Source organism: Camellia sinensis, chromosome 15 (genome assembly GCF_055761805.1).
Source record: "Camellia sinensis isolate YWXY chromosome 15, ASM5576180v1, whole genome shotgun sequence".
Lineage (NCBI taxonomy): Eukaryota > Viridiplantae > Streptophyta > Magnoliopsida > Ericales > Theaceae > Camellia > Camellia sinensis.
Genome location: NC_138975.1, coordinates 139,993,324 through 140,010,477, shown reverse-complemented (window position 1 = coordinate 140,010,477; position 17,154 = coordinate 139,993,324). Strand labels below are relative to the sequence as shown.

Genomic DNA, 17,154 nt, shown 5'->3' with positions numbered 1-17,154 from the left:
AAATGATTGCAATTTGATTCTTTAATCTAACTTCATCAATAGATGTTAAAATCATGAATAAATCTAAATCTATATTTTGGAAAACTAAAATAACACATACATATTTCGAGGACTAAAATTATAATTTTTTAAAGTGTGCTTTTACATTAATAGCACAAATAACATATTTCAGAGACTAAAAAGTTTAATTTTTAAATTTCTCACATTATCAGCGATTTTAACATTGTCAACTGACAAAATTAGATTGGGAGACCAAATTAAAACAATTTTCATAAATTAATCACTATATTAACACAAAATAAAAACTAGAAATCAAAATGATACAAAACTTACACTTTAGGACTACAAATATATATATATATATATATATATATATATCCTAACAAAGTCGTAAGGTAAACCCCATATCAACTTCCAATAATGGGCCAGTATATGGATATATCATATATTAGCACAAGACACAAAATATGATTTCTGGGCACTTACAAAAACAAATTACCAATTCATGCAACCCTTGAAAAGTTGTACAAAAACCACATTCCATTATCATCTTCATCATCACTCACATTTAGCTTTTCACTGCACTGCACTGCACTCCACTCCACTCCACTCCACATACACTCTCACAAGCACGTCCTTGTCCCAAAACGAAGCAATATTCTAAAAAATTGTTTGCAGCCCTGGTGGTTCTTGCTTAAAAATTTGTTATAAATTCTGGAGGAAAGGTTCCTGCACTTGACCTTGGACTGGAACATCTAATGGTGCGTTCAAATCCATAGCTGCAAGTTCTTCCAACTCTTGCAATGCCCCAAATGCAGCTTCACTGTTCACGTAGGGTTTCACCATATTGACCGTGTGTTTGATTCTAGATTGCTGCAAATAATGCAAATACAAATAAAGCATGGTTTGTGAATGCTATAGTCATTTGCAAAGTATGCTAAAACTAAACATATGCTAGTGACATTATAGTATTTAACTCACAAAATGTTCAACTTTGTTCTTGAGATCTTCATATGGCACTGACTGTTGAGTTGCAGCTGCTTGAATCCCGGTAATTGACGAATTCTAATATCCCAAAATGAGGCCACTCAATAAGAACATCAACCCACAAAAACAAAAGGCAACAAGTACCATTTTCTCCTAAACTAAAATCACTTTGACAACTTGTCATCCAACTCACAAATTTATTGCAAATTACAACATCAAATCATTGCAATTTCTCAATAAGGTCATGGTATAGCTAAAGATTTTACTTAAATTGCAGTTCATGCTATAAATTAGTGAAATTAAAATTATTAAAAAAAAAAAAAAAAAAAAGCAGTAAAGAGAAGTCAAAACTAGTAACGAAAATTCTATAATCCATCAAAAGGGGTGCATAATATGCAACCACTTTTATGGCCGGCCGACATTCTACAATGTCAAAAGTTGGGTTGCAAGTTGGCACGGTTAGTTAGACCCAATGTCGCCACAAATGGTCTTAAGGCCATATAACGACCTGCCAATGGGCCCGTTTGGTGCAAGTTTTTCTAAATTAAAAGTTGATAATTAAAAGATAAAAGCCAAAAGTATCCCTTTTCGAGCTACCATATAATTAGTTCATTTAAGCTATTATTGCCCAACAATTCCAATGACATGCTTGAAGTTGGTTAACACCCAACAAACATTACAACAATGTAGCCTTTGTTCTCGCTTATGACTCAAGATGACCTACTATTAGGCTAATCTACCTACCAAAAACATGTCAAAAAAATTCTTATTGCCGACTACCCCAACTTTTCAAAACCCATTAAGATAAGATCTCGTTTTAATATTTAGGCTCCGTTTGGGAAGATAGGTTGTGAAGATAGGTTGTGGGTTTTTTTTGACTATTTTAATTATAAAAGATAAAATAGGTTATTTTAGTCACAACAAACAAAACATCACATCCAATCCATAATCATTACACTCTTTTCTCAAAAAAAAAAAAAAAATCAAAAAGCTAAAAAACACTTCACAAACCAAACTTTTTAACCCAGGCTAAAATAGCCACACAAAAAAAAAAAAAAAAAAAAACCCAAAAAGCCAACCCACTTTCCAAACAAACCCGTAATTTAAGATTTAAAAAAACAAAACAAAACAAAATAAAATTTTAAGCTGCTGCTAGATTGCGAAGTGTACCATAAGTTTGTCCATAAGTTTCATTAGTTAGTCAATTAAATTAATTTAATAGCAATATCATATGCCAAGATAAATTTTAAAAAAATAAAACAATAATTTATGTTTACCTTCCTGGGCCGGCCCAAAGGTTTTCCGGTTAGTTGTCTAGGCATCTTAACCCCATCAGCTATGGGTCGCCGGCCCCGCCGCTTCCCCGGCAACACTCCAACATTAACTTTTCTCAGCCCATCAGCTCTAGGCCGCCGCCCCCGCTGCTCCCCCGGCACCACTCCACCACCAACAGCCACCACATCACCACCACCAACAGCCGCGGCGGCGCTAACATTCTTCGGCGGGCGGCCGCGTGGCCTGCCCAGCCCAATGGGCCCAGTTTTGGGTGGGCGCCCAGGCCTCCTCTTGAGCCCACCCTGACCCATCAAAAGGGACAAGGACTTGGGCCTGGGAGGCCTCCCACGGGCCCTATTACCCAATTCGGTCTTCGCAGACTTAGGTGGTCTACCCGGGCCTCTCCTAGCCATCGGTGTAGACCCATCAACAAGGCCCAAAGAAACCAACATCCGGCCCACACCAGAATTACTGGGCTGGGCCAGCATCTTGGGCTTGGGTGGACGACCGGGCCCTCTCTTGGGCCCAGAAGACAAAGCATTTTCATTTACATTACCAGTATCATCATCAGCAGGAGGAGGAGGAGGAGGAGGAGGAGAGAGAAGAGGATGAGGAACAGATCTGGGAAGCATGTAAGAGTGCTTGACCATGACGAGTTGACCCGTGTTCTTCAATCGCTTGAGTTGGTGAGTCAACAAGGTCGAGTGGGTCGCTGGTAGGTTCGAGTAGGCCTTCTCTATGTACTTTGCTATGGCTTGCCTACTCGATCCATCCTTCTCTTTCAACGCTGTTATCGCCTCTGTTATCATCTGTTACAATACCCACAAACCAAAATCAAAATCAAAACTCTTTTTTTTCTAGAGAGAGAAAATATATCTATATATATATATATATATATAGAGAGAGAGAGAGAGAGAGAGAGAGAGAAACAAGGGGGTTTTGAATTTTGGTACCTCGGCGTAAGGGGGATGGTTGATGGGAGCGTGGAGGGGAGTGGGGTTGGCAGCGGGAGCTATGTAGGCTGGTGGTTCTGCCGCCGCGGCCGGCGGTGGATAAGATGTTGGGTCCATGGAGAGAGAGAGAGAGAGAGAGAGTGGAGAACTTTAGTGAGAGAAAAAAAAATAATGGTTGAGAATTTGAGAAGAGAGAGAAGGGCAAAAGGTTTTGGTGGTCTTTACGCTTTGTTGTACTGAAAACGAGATTAGGATGAGTTAAATAAAAATAAAAAAAAGGAAAAAAAAAACTTAAAAAAAAAAATGAATATAAGGATAAAAGGCAAGAGGGGAGTGTGGCCGAAAAATGCTAACAGGAGCATCCGTATCAAATTGGTTAAAATTACTTTTTAGTTAAATTAAGTTATTTGGAGTGTTTTAAATAAACGTATTTTTTTATTTTTTTGAATTAAAAAATTGAGGAAGAAAATATAAATATTTGGATTAATTTTTTGATTTTTTATTAAAAAAATGTGTAATAAAAAATTATAAAAATTGATTTGTAGGAGAAAATTAGAATTGGGAGTTATGCAGTCGTAATTGTTAACTTTTGGTGAATATTGTTAATTTTTTTACTTTTTAAGTAACTTTTTGGCTTTTTAATTTTTCCTGAGCATGTCAAACTTGGCCAAGTTTCGTCGGGGAAGTTGATTTGTAGATTTTTTTGGTTAAAATAGTCACAAAAAATAAAATAAGTTTTTTAACCTAATAAAATAAAACATCATATCTAACCCATAATTATTACATTTTTTCTCTCACAAAAAAATTTAAAAAGTCAAAAAAGCCAAAATATTTAAAAAAAATCAAAAAGTCAAAAAGTCAATCTACTTCCCAAACAGAGCTTTAGTGATACAGTTTATCAAAAATGGACTGCATCAATCTCGTTACTGTTCATCATTAATATATGAGTGATATAGTACCTCGCTACAATAAGCGAGGTACTGTTCATTGCTAGTTATGTGTTATCGGATGTCCGCCCAGAAGTTCGATCGGTTAATCGGTCAACGGCAAATTTTTTTTTTAATTTTTTAATTTTTTTTTTATTCATTCCTCCAATTTTACCTTTTATAAAACATAAGAATTGTTTGATTCATAATTCATCAATTTAATTATTAAAAAAAATAACAAAATATTTTAATAGGATTGAGTTAAAATAGAGAATTTGATGCAGTAGGGTGACTAGCTAAAATAGAAAAATGGCTTTTTGAGTTGTAATTTGACTAAAATTTTGGAGAGCCTGATACTGATGTTCTAAATCTTAGAAATTTTACTAAGGGTTTGTTTGGGGAAGTGGGCTGGCTTTTTAATTTTTTTACTTTTTTGGCTAATTTAGTCTGAGTTTAAAAAATCTCGTTTGGAAAAAGTTTTTGGCTATTTTAGCTTCTTTTTTTTAGAGGAATAATGTAATGATTATAGGTTAGATGTGATGTTTTGCCTTATTAAGCTAAAAAACCTATTTTGGAGGTGTTTGGAAAGTTTGGTTTTTGTTTTTTTTTACTAAAAGACAAATTGGTTACAAAACCAAAAAAAATCAATCCAAACAAAATATCACATCAAATCTTATAATCATTTTATTTTTTATCTCACAAACATCACATCCAACCACAAAAAAATCCAACTATCTTCCCAAACACAAAAAAAAAAAATTCTCCAATAATATCCAACAACTAAAAAAACCTACAAAAAAACAACTTCCCAAACATCTACTTTGTTTTTTGTGACTAAAATAGCCAAAAAAGCCACTTGGCTTCCCAAACGAATGCTAAGGTTGCGTTTGGTTTAGTTTTAGAATTGTGATTTGAGTTTTGACAATAGAAAATTTGTTTGATTTTTTTTTTGAACCAAAAAAATTTGTTTGATTATGAGTTTTGAAAAGTATTTTGAACAGGGTTTTTGAATTTTAAATTTTGAAAAGAGCGGATTGGGTCTACAGGACGTCCGACTAGTTGATCGAAACAGTACTCTTTTTTTTCTTTGTTTTTTTTTTTGCAATTGCAACATCTTATTTGAAAATATATATATATATATATTTGTTTTAGATATTTTTTTATTATAGAAATTTTTTTATAGATCTTTTATAAAAATAATTTAACAATTCCATCACTAACGGTGTGTTTGGTAACGTTTACGTTTTCAGTTTATATTTACAAAAACTTTATAAACTGGTTTTTGTTTATTTTTTGTTTATTTTTAGAAAAACATAAACTACAAACGCGTTTGGTAATTGACAAAATGTTTAAAAAAATTGAAAAATATAAAAAAGAGTGAGAAATGGCAAGTGGTAGCAAATGGCGGCGGAAGACGGTGGTGGAAAGTGGTGACGGTGGGCGGTGGGTAGCTGGTGGTGGTGGGTGGTGGCGGGTGGGTGGTGGCGGTGGCGGTGGCGATGGCAGGTGGTGGTGGCAGGTAGGTGGCGGATGGCGGGTGGTGGTGGGTGGTGGCAGGTGGATGGTGGTGGCGAGTAGGTGGCGGGTGGGTGGGTGACGATGGTGGGTGGTAGCGAGTGGATGGTGGTGGTGGTGGTAGTGGTGGGTGGTGGTGGCAGGTGGGTGGCGGATGGCGGGTGGTGGTGGGTGGTGAGGGTAGGTTGGTGGTTGCGAGTGGGTGGTGATGGTGGTGGCGGGTGGTGGGTGGCGGATGGCGGATGGCGGGTGGGTGGTGGGTGGTGATGGTGGGTGGTAACGAGTGGGTGGTGGTGGTAGTGGCGGGTGGTGGGTGATGGTGGCAGGTAGGTGACGGATGGCGGGTAGGTGGTGGTGGTAGGTGGGTGGGTGACGGTTGCGGGTGGTAGGTGGTAGCGAGTGTATGGTGGTGGTGGTGGCAGGTAGGTGGTGGGTGATGGTGGTGGTGGGTGGTGGTGGCGGGTGGGTGGCAGGTGGCTGGTGGTGGTGGTGGGTGGCTGGTGGTGATGGCATGTGGGTGGTGAGTAGTGGTGGCAAGTAGGTGGCGGGTGGTGGTGGTGGCGAGCGGTGGATGGTAGTAGATGGTGGCGGGTGGATGGCAGGTGGGTGGTGGTGACGAGGGATGGGTGGTGGTGGTGAGTGGGTGGCAGGTGGGTAGTGGCTAGTGGGTGGTGGTAGCAGGTAGTGATGGGAGGTGAGGGATGGGTGGTGGGTGGTGGTGGCGGAAGACGGTGGTGGAAAATGGTGGCGGGTGGTGGTTAGTATTGGGTGGTAAAAAAAAAAACTCAAAACTCAAAACGGAAACACACTTTTTGTGTTTTCAGTTTTTGGCCAAATTTATAAACTGAGATTACTGATTTATAAATCAAAAATTTTAGCAAACAAGTTTTTATTTGAGTTTTTTAAATTTTTATAAATATAAACAGAAAACTGAAAACGTAAGTGTTACCAAACGACACCTAACCATTTTCAACATTATATCATCAAAACAAATATACTTTCACTTAAGCTCCGTTTGGGGAGTGGGTTGACTTTTTGGCTATTTTAACCTAGGGCTAAAAAGCCTGATTTCAAGGGTTATTTTGGGAAGATGGTTATAATCAGCTTTTTAGTGAAAAGCTGCTCAGCTTTTTTGTGAGAGAGGAAATGAGTTATAATCTAGGAAGTGGATTATAACCCACTTCCCAAAATAGGGAAAGGACTTTTGACTTTTTTGTGAGAGAAAGAATGAAATGATTATGGGTTGGATGTGATGTTTTGTCTTATTGGGCTAAAAAGCCTATTTTGTTTTTTATGGCTATTTTAGCCAAAAAGCCTCTAAACTAACTTCCCAAACGGAGCTTTAGGCCCCGTTTGGGAACATGCTAATTTAGTAATTTTTTGGTTATTTGACTAAAATATGAGCTAAAAAAAACTAGTATGTTTGGGATGACTTTTTGACTTTTTACGAAAAGATGTGCAAAACGTAGAGAGAAAAGAGAATATTTAACTTTTTGGTATGGATTGTTGGCTTTTTGGCTAATTTAGGTCAAGTTTGGCATATTGTAAAAAAACCAAAAAAGTCAAAAAGTTACTCAAAAAGTTAAAAAGTTAACACAATTCACCAAAAGTCAACAATTACGGCTGCACAACTCTCAATCCTAATTTTTCCCTACAAATCAATTTTTACAATTTTTTATTACATATTTTTCCATAAAAAGTCAAAAAGTTAACCCAAAAATTCATATTTTCTTCCTCAATTTTTTAGTCCAAAAAGACAAAAAGTGCACTTATTTAGGACACCCTAAACAATCCCTAGTAACTTTTTGACTTTTTGACTAAAATAAAAGGTTCCCAAACGAGGCCTTAACCTCTTCACTAACAATTCACACATAATCTATTCACTAACCATCCCATCATTAACAATCCTATCCAATCTAATCCGCCAAACGAACATGGCCATAACTCAAAACTCAATTTAAAATTATTTTTAAAACTCAGAACCAAACACATAATTCGAAACTCCACAGCACTTTCGTAACTTTACATTCAAATTATAACCGAACACATAACAAAAAAAACTAAAATATTTAAAAATATTTTTATAAAATAAAATAAAATATTTAAAATAAAAATATATATATATATATAATATTATAAAATAAAAAGATAATTCTTTAATATTTAAAAAAATACAGCACAAAAATGTATGAAATATAGTGCACATTAAAATAAATAAATAAATATCCTAAAAAAATAAAAGTAAGAAAAATTTTAAATATTTATAAAAAATAAATCCAAAAAATTTTAAAAGGCAACACTCAAAACATGATTCTAAAAATAATTTTAAAAAACAAAATAATATATTTTTTTAATTTTTTTTTTTTAAATAGGGTTTTGAAAAGAGTTTTGATTTTGAGTTTTAAAAATAATTTTGAATTGAATTTTAATTTGTGTGTTTGGTTATGAGTTTTAAAATTAATTTTTGAATTGAGTTTTAAGTAATTTTGAGTTGCGTGTTTAGTTATGAATTTGAAAAAGTGTTTTAAAAATTTTGAGTATAGAATCATGATTCCACACTCAAACTAAACACAACCTAAAAATTTTACCAAATATCTTATATAGATATGAGATTTATACCATATGAATGTCACAGATCTGATAAAACGTTTAGAGTTTCTAATATCAGTCGAGTGTGGGCTCCTCACCTGGTCACTCATAAAAATTGATATCTATAAGGATTTACAATTGACATTTAAATTTGTAAGATGGATCGAAATGATATTTAAATATAAGAAATGATTTTTTTGAATATAAAAAATAAAAATAAAAATTGTAGAACAGGAAATGTTTTTTACTTGTTTCAAAATATCTTTTATTAATTTCAAAACTATTTAAAGTTTTTTTTATATATGGAAAAATGCATAGAAATTATGGTATCAAATAAATATTTCAAGATAGTGGGATATTCTCCAAAATAATAATAATAATAATAATATTTGCAAAATCATGGAATCATGAGTTAAGAAGACCCAATTATCTTTGCTAATTTAAAGAGTAAGTATTAATATAGCCAAGAACATTCTAGAGGCGATTTCCGGTGACTCAAGAGAGGAACTTCCGGAGTTATTAAGGTTTCTCACAGAGGCGGTTTGCGGCGCTCTGTTACAGGGCCTCCGTCTCTTTCTTGATCACCTCTTTCTTCGGATATCCACCTTGTGAGGAGGGGGCTTTGCTAAGGTATGTTCTGACACCGATTATGCTTTAAGCCATCTTTGGCTTCATTTCTTCTGGTGTTAACCTGAGATCCCCCTCTCCTTAGTTCAAATCTTTACTTACTTCACAGCTCTACTTTATTAGTGCTGATTTAGTCGCTCCCTGTCACGACCCAGACCCGCCCCTATAGGTTTAGCGTCGTAATCGGCCAGTAATCCGAGATTACCAAAGGCCTTCCTGTATAAACAAAATAATTGGGGCTTGCGGAAGCAATGAACAAAACACTAATAGTCCAACGAGCTGTGCATCTATATGAACAAATAATCACATGCAAAAGCGTTAATTTACCCACTTACATTACATAACATATAACACAATATCTTATACAAAAAAAAAACAAATGTACGGGTCAAAAATGTATAACATAACCGAAAGCTTGCTAACGGCCTTCCAGGCCTAGCCCCAACTCGGAGGCACCCAAAACACTTGGTAGCTTCAAAACAGTGGCTCGGTAAAAACCCTCCTACACCTGCCCTCCAGAACGCTCACCTATAAATATATATATATATAAACAGTGAGTTAGAGCCTAGTGAATAACATTAAAGTAAAAGGGTTAGTGAACGAATTCCAAATATATCATATCCGTAAAACAAATCATAACACAATCATTTATATCAGTCTCATATCAGAACATAACATAATGGTACATCTCATAGAACATATTACATATCATCTTCCGACTAGAGTAATCGGTTCTGGATACCGATTAAACACATATCACCACAATGAAGTGGCTAACGAGATCTCATATTCACATTTATGTCATGGATCCGCATTTACATGTCGTCCCCCATGACTTGGGACTATCTATGGATGCCATAGTAGATTTCAAACATGGGACATTCGTTCACGTAACAATATCATTTCAGAGATCATAACATATCATAACTCGTTTGGAACATAATTCATATCACCATATCTTTACATAAATGTTACTCATAGTGGGCTTCCAGAAACGGTTGGTCAGTCTTTGAGTCTTGACCTACAAACATAAATGTACATGGCACAAAACATGTCTCATTATTACTCATTCATGTGGCCATATATGGCTTAACTTTCTCACTTTAATTTCCCATTCATTTCATGCTACATAACTTGTTCATATTGCCCATATACTCGGATTCGACACATATTTTCTAATTCATTTACTTATGTTGTTTCTTAGCTTATTAATCTTTAACGACTCATAAATCATGCCTAAGAATGCCTATAAAGAGATAGGAGTGAAGATATGTACTTAAAACATCTTTTGAAAACATGCTGAAAATAAATTGGTGACTAGAGCCAGCAAAAGGCAAAAACAGAGCTCGCTTGAGCCAGAACTCCTTCGCTCGAGCCAATTTTTGCAGAGTTCAAAATTCTGAGAGCTCGTAATGTTGGCTCGAGCCACCACTTCTTCGCTCGAGCCAACTGTAAATTTCTGGGCACCAAGCTTAACAAAAATGGCTTCCAAACCACCTTCAAACCTTGGGGTCTTGCATGGTTTGATCAAATACATAAAATAGCTTTAGAAAACTTCAATATTGTGACAACCATCACTACTGTTTACTGATAACGCCACTGATTACTGCTAAACTGAGACGGATCATGATAAGTAATTGAATTGATTGAAATTCTGAGCGAATTGATTGAGTGTGTTAGTTTAAATGCATGTCTATCTGTTTGACTGTTAAATGATATGTTCATATGTTATGTTTTAAACTACAAATTGAAGGCCTTATTGGCGGCCGAATCTGAAATTGATTAGTGATTTATGTTAATTAGCATTTATGTGATTTTATGGTATATTTAATTGAAATGTGATTTGGTATGATTAAATTAGATTTAATAATGTTAAATTACATAAGTTGGCTTTATTTACCAAAATGCCATGCCAGTGGGCCATCTCACAAAACATTTGAGACTAAATTCATATATCTTCCTCAGCCATTTCCTTATACACAACCGACTAAGAGAGAGAGAGAGAGAGAAATTGAGTTCATCTAGGCATTTAGCTTGGAGACTTGGAGATTTTGAAGTGAGATTGCATATTTGACCTTTCATTCTTGTAATTAAGGAACCTAGGTAAGGATTTCATCCTTTTAATTGTGAAATCAAGTTGGTTCTTGCTTTATTCATGTAGATAGGAGCCTAAGGTCATAAATTGGTTTAAGATTGTTGAATTGAGGCTTAGATCATGCATGCATGTGCATCTCTTCAAGTATAGAGTTGTTTTCATGGAAATTATTGCATGCATGTCCATATTTGGGTTATAGTCCATGAATTCATCATGTTTGGAAGTGAATTAACTCATTTGATCATGCTTTGGAAGCTTTGAAGTTGATTAAATTCATGCATGGGTTGAATTTGTATTGTTTTTCATATTCTTGAAGTTTATTTAGAAATGGTGTTTAATTGACTCACCCTTGGACTTTGATTTTACAAATTGATCTTCAAAACATGTTATATTATGGGTTTAAAGTGTTTTTTCAGAAAATAGATCCAAGAGGTTGAGTTTTGATACATTAAAGTTGAGTTTTGAGCTTGAGGTTCAAATCTGGAAATTCCAGATTTTGGACTCACGCTCGAGCGAGGAACTCAACGCTCGAGCGTACGCCTTGTGTTCATGCAGTTCGCTCGAGCGAGGAAAGTGGCGCTCGAGCGTGAAATGCGTGTATCCAGTACTTTGCATGTGTTTACAGCCCGCTCGAGCGAGAGAGTTCACGCTCGAGCAAGGACTTGTGTCTCACGCTCGAGCGTGGATCGGGCATCCATCGAGCGTGATTTTTGTGCATCCAGTACTTTTACTGTAGCCTACAGTCCGCTCGAGCGACGGAAGTCACGCTCAAGCGGAGATCCTTTGTCTGCATGTCCGCTCGAGCGTAGAAAGCCACGCTCAAGCGAGACCCCTGTTTTCTGAAAATTCTGAAAAGTGTTTTAAAGTGCATCTTTGCATCCTCATTCTATCCTAGGCATTCCTAGGCCTAGTTTAAGGCATCTTAATGAGAATATTGATGTAGAACCATACCGAGGCAAATTAGGGATTTAGTTATTATTTCCCAACTGTGTAACTTAGTGTGTGTTCGATCTGTAACTGTGTAGGATTGGCATCCGAGGACGCTCTAGCTGCTTATAGCCCAGTGCTCTGTGAGTAACAATGTTGTAAATATATGTTCAATTGAGATTATTTTCTGAACAAATGACTGTACTGCTTTATGAAATGACACTGTTTACTGAATGAATGTTTGTCCTATTTGTGAACTGTATTCGTGGCATCCATAGCAATTTACTGTTACTGAACTGTTACTGCTACTGTTATAGAGATCTCTGTCGGTTCCCATATTGGAACCACTACTGTTTGCTGATATGATGGCCATCAACTGACTGTTCGGTCTGTTAAGACCTATTGGATGTACCACATATAACTATTATAGTTTCTGAATGACTGTTATGGCATGAATTATGAGCCACAAACTGAATGATTGATATACTGATAAATGACTGTTTTCAATACTGAAAGGACATTCATTCTTAACCTCTTTACGCATATGTTATTCACTGGGCTTTAGCTTACTGTTTATATATATATATATATGTAGGTGTTCAGGCACCGGACCGGAGTTAGGAGCGTCGGATTAGCTCTTGTTTTGTCAAGCCAACCACCGTGCCTCACTGCGAGGTTTCAAGTCCTTCAAGCTAGGACTTTTTGGGGTGTTTTAGTTTTCCTCCTTTGTATCTGGTTTTGTAACATTGTATAGACTGAATGATATGTGTACCTGTACTGTACTGTTATGGTAGGGATTTGGTCCCTAACCTGAATATCTGTATATGATGTATATACATACTGTTTTGTTTCGAATGTGAACATGTTTTAAAAGTCTTTTTATATACAGACTGTCACAGCTTATTGGATATCTTTTAATTATTGTTTTAGCTTCCGCCAACCCCTGTACTCTGTATTATTGTTTTACTGTTAAGTAGGCTTTCGGTAATTCCGGATTACTGGCCGGTTACGGTGCTAAACCCATAGGGGCGGGTTTGGGTCGTGACAAATACAAGACCCTTGAAACATCTTTTATTCAAAAACTCATCAATTCTTGAAAGTTTTGAATCCAAATTCCTTTATGCAATATTTCAACTCTTTTTATGGTTTTCATAACATGTAATTGGTGATCAAGAAACTCATGGATTTTTGAAACATAGACAGGATTAAAGCTCACATGCATGCAAGGACTTTAATACTCAAACTCAAAATGATAAAATTCAAAAATGATCTACCATGAATACTCATGAAAGCCATCTACATGTTCAAAGACCCATTTTCTTGCATTCTCATGAAAGTAGCTCAAAACTTGATGAAATCATCATGCATAGAGGAATAGCTACAGAAATTAAACATAGAATCCTTACCCAAGGCTTTAATTTCATAAATGTGAGATGAACCCTCATAGTTTCTTCAATCTCTAGCACAAAAACAAGCTTCTCTCTCTAGAATGAGCTATCTCTCTCTCTAGCTCAAGAAATGGATGAACTTAATGAAGCCAAATGAATGATATAACATTCCCAACTCATCAGAATATACACAACACACACCTCACTTTGAGCACATTACACGCGCACATACATGCAAAATTCTAACACACACACACAAAAGTTTTAATCCCCCACCACAAAATGTCTCAGCACATCATACACTTAATCACATCTTGGATCATTAATAGGATTAGATTAGGTACCAATCATCAATCATTTAAACCAAACACAAGTAACCTTAATTAGTCAAGGTTAGCACAAAATTCAATTATTCAAAAATAGTTCCAATTAAAGCTTAATTTAATCACATGCGATTTTACTAAACTAAATTAGTTTTTAACAAAACTTCTCAGATGGTTCCAAAAATTCTAATTAGTCAATCCATGTGCTCAATTTCAGTTTCTGAGACCGTTTAGGCTATCAAATTCATATCAAAGCATAAATAATTTCATATCAAAGCATAAATCATGATAGATATTACTACGAGTAGCAGATTAGAGGCCCAAATAACATACAAAATACATAATAAACACATAACTTTTTTTTAACCACTTAATTAACATCCTTAATTATGGATTAGTAGTTAATTACGGACCGGGGTTGTTACACTCCCAAACCTGCAACCTGCTCTTGTTTTCGTAAATCAATTCAGAGACTCATATTCTATGTCCTGATCTTTAATGGTGGGAATGGGTTGTTTTGATTTGTTGTTTTAATTTTTATATTTGTTTCATCAAATTGCTCTTGGATGCCCTTTTGTTGTGATTGCGTTTTTAGTTATCCTATGTGTTGTGATTCCTTTTGGGTATAGCTTTATTTTCCTTGGCTCTGTTGAGTGGTTTGCAATATGTTGAAAAAAGGCTTCCTCATCAACTCTAAGCCGGCCTCTAGACGGTTTTCGAAAAAAGAAAAAGGCCAAGGTATTTTTATGGATGCAGACCTTCATCATGACAATTTGAGATGTCTGTTGACACATGATCTGTTTTCTCATTTAGACCCCTTGAAGTAGCTCTTATCAAGGATACTCTTGATGAGGATTTTAATTTTGATTGGGGCTCGGTTTTGCGGAATTTTAACAAATAAGATTTAGATGGCTTCGATGCCAAGCTCTTTGATTATGTCCCTCCCCCACAGCAACGTACAATAATGCCTTGGTCTTCGTTCAGTGATGGTAATAATAGGAGGATTGGAGGAGGTATATCAAGTGGCAGTGGGTTTGGAGAGTGTACATCGAGTGGCAGTCGGATTGGAAAGGGTAGATCGAGTGGCAGCCGGATTGGAAAGGGTAGATCGAGTGGCAGTGGGATTGGAGAGGGTACATCGACTGGCAATGGGAATGGAGGGGGAACATCCCATGGTGTTAAGTTTAAAAAGGATGGCCCGCATTAGAAAAAAGTGCAATTGGGCAAGAACTTCCTCCTTATTGATCGTAATTTGCGTCAAAATCTTCAAACTATTGATGCATTTCAGTTCCTACACCCACAGAGCTTGTCAGTTGTTAAGGTTCAACCTAAAAGGCCCTTTGAGACAGACATGCAAGTTGACATGTTGGATGTTCCCAATATTTGAGGTTCAGCCTAGCACAACTTTTTCTTGTGATGACCCACCTCCCTCGGCGTCGTTTCCAGTGTCTCAAGCTCCTGAAGAGCACTTGCCAACACAACACTACTTGGAGGAGCAATTGCTAGCACAAGGCTCCCCGGAAGAGCAATTGCCAGTATTGAACTTTAATCCAATTGTACATTTTTGTGTGGGCGGCTCTAAGCGAGTTCAAGCTCCTTGACTTACGCGAGTTCACACTCTTAGACATTGCTTTTCCCGTCCAAAGGAACCAAATGCATTGTCCGCTACTGTTGGAGACTTGCTTTATGGCCCAATTCACAGCATACACAAGCGAGTATTGCGAATTGAAGATAGTGTCAACAACCCAAGCCTCTTTTGATAACCTTCACGCCGAGATTTTTAATCAATCATTTTGGCTTGTGCTCACTTTGTATACTTTAGTTCGGTGTTTGTTGTCTTTGCAGAGTTGTTGATTTTACATGCCATTTTAGGGTTATATGTGTTTGCTAGTTGTGGACATGGCTTTTAGTCTTTGTCGTCTACTGTTTTTGATTTCACTGGGTTTCTTCTGTAAGCTTGTACTTGATGTAATTTTCTGTTATTCCTCTTTTAATATATATCCTGTTTGCCTTGTCCTCAAAAAAAAAAAAAAAAAAAAAAAAAAAAAAAAAAACACTATCTTTGCTTACCTCTTCATTTTATCTTTCCTCTACAACTCTAGCAACCACTACTTGTTGTTGGCCAGCTCCTCTTCGTTACCCTTAACATATCCTTTACTCCACCTTACAACCGCAACCCTATTCCCCTACCATTTCGCCTTCTTTTTACGCTTTCACCATTGCCACTATTCCGCCTTGTTTTCATGCTTTCACCAACCACTATCAATCCCTTCTGTCACGACCCCATTCCGCCCCTAGTAGAATGGTACCGTGATGGCCAGTAATCTGAGATTACCAAAGGTCAATTTACAAAGATTCACACACAATCAGAGTATAAATATATGGGGCCCACATGTGTGGAAGCAAATTTAAATCTAAATAGTCCATAAGAGCTGTGCATAGATCAAATGAAATGACATACATCTTAACATGGTTTACAACTTGGATACAAATAAAATAAAGTACATATTACATCTTGATCAAAAGGCTTCTCGAGCCGACATATACAAAAGAGGCGAATTAAAACTAAGAAACATAATCTTCAACAGGTTAGCAAAATGAATCCAAAACAACTTGCAAATAACATCTAGGCGTCGCCGCCTTCTTGCTTGCCACCTACATATATATAAGGAGAATGTGAGCTTGGATACTCAGTGAATGATATTAGTAATAAAGGGTTAAATGAATGATATCCGAGATCTTTATCAAAACAATACATATTATAGCTTGTACAAAATCAAAGGATGAACCAAGTTCATCAATCAAATCTTTCAAATCTTCTTGGGATGTTTAATAACATCTACATAGTACATGGGGGATGACATTCCGGACAAACTCACGCGGTAAACCGTCGGTGACAAGACAAGGAGATATCCCAAACAAGGATGCTAGTTGCATTATAGTCCCCTAGCACTAAGGACTTTCAAAACAAGGGCACCAGTTGCATTATAGTCCCCTAGCACTAAGGACTTTCAAGGAATGTTATCAAAACAAATATAATACTTGATACAAAAACTAGGGATAATCATTCATGCTTGATCAAATACTTTTTCAAAACGAAGCAAAGCTTTATCAAAACTTTATAACATAGCTTTATTAAAAATACCACTCACTAGCTCTTCGGGTGTAGGGATTAAGGCAAAGGATCCAAGACCTACAAATACATAATAAAAGTCCACTGAATGCACTTCAAGAAGACAGGAAGGAATGCTCAAAGATGGCTATGTAATGCATCCTTAAAACAAGCTTTACATGAATAAAAATGATCCCGGCATTTCTTTCTAAAACCAAGTCAAGACAAAACAAAACATATGCTAGGAGTAAAAACACTGTTTTTCATCTAGGGAAAACATGCTGGGAGTAAAAACACTATTTTTTATCTAGGGAAAACATGCTGGGTACCAATCAGGTCTTGGAATGGATGCACATAAATGATCTAGGCAAAAATGACCTAGCTGGGTGAACTTAGGAGGTCTTGGCCGAGATGTGGTTACCTGGGCTTCGGTGTGC

General features: G+C 36.4%; 1 protein-coding gene across 1 annotated transcript; it reads right to left on the bottom strand.

The window, feature by feature from the left end:
- Positions 1–244: 244 nt before the first annotated feature.
- Positions 245–3,569, bottom strand: LOC114256126 (uncharacterized). The gene is made up of 4 exons (XM_028195722.2): positions 3,216–3,569; positions 2,265–3,071; positions 982–1,065; positions 245–873 (listed from the first exon to the last, which is right to left on the bottom strand). Exons 1-4 carry the CDS (start codon positions 3,330–3,332, stop codon positions 706–708), a joined length of 1,176 nt encoding a protein of 391 aa, XP_028051523.2. The 5' UTR covers positions 3,333–3,569; the 3' UTR covers positions 245–705.
- Between the last annotated feature and the right edge of the window lie 13,585 nt (positions 3,570–17,154).

Bases quoted from the DNA above. Each gene is read 5' to 3' on its own strand.
- LOC114256126 (XM_028195722.2), bottom strand. From the start codon at position 3,332: ATGGACCCAACATCTTATCCACCGCCGGCCGCGGCGGCAGAACCACCA. The intron at 1,066-2,264 runs GTAAACATAAAT...TTGGGATATTAG, and splicing joins CTTTGGGCCGGCCCAGGAAG to AATTCGTCAATTACCGGGAT. The intron at 874-981 runs GTGAGTTAAATA...CATTATTTGCAG, and splicing joins AGAACAAAGTTGAACATTTT to CAATCTAGAATCAAACACAC.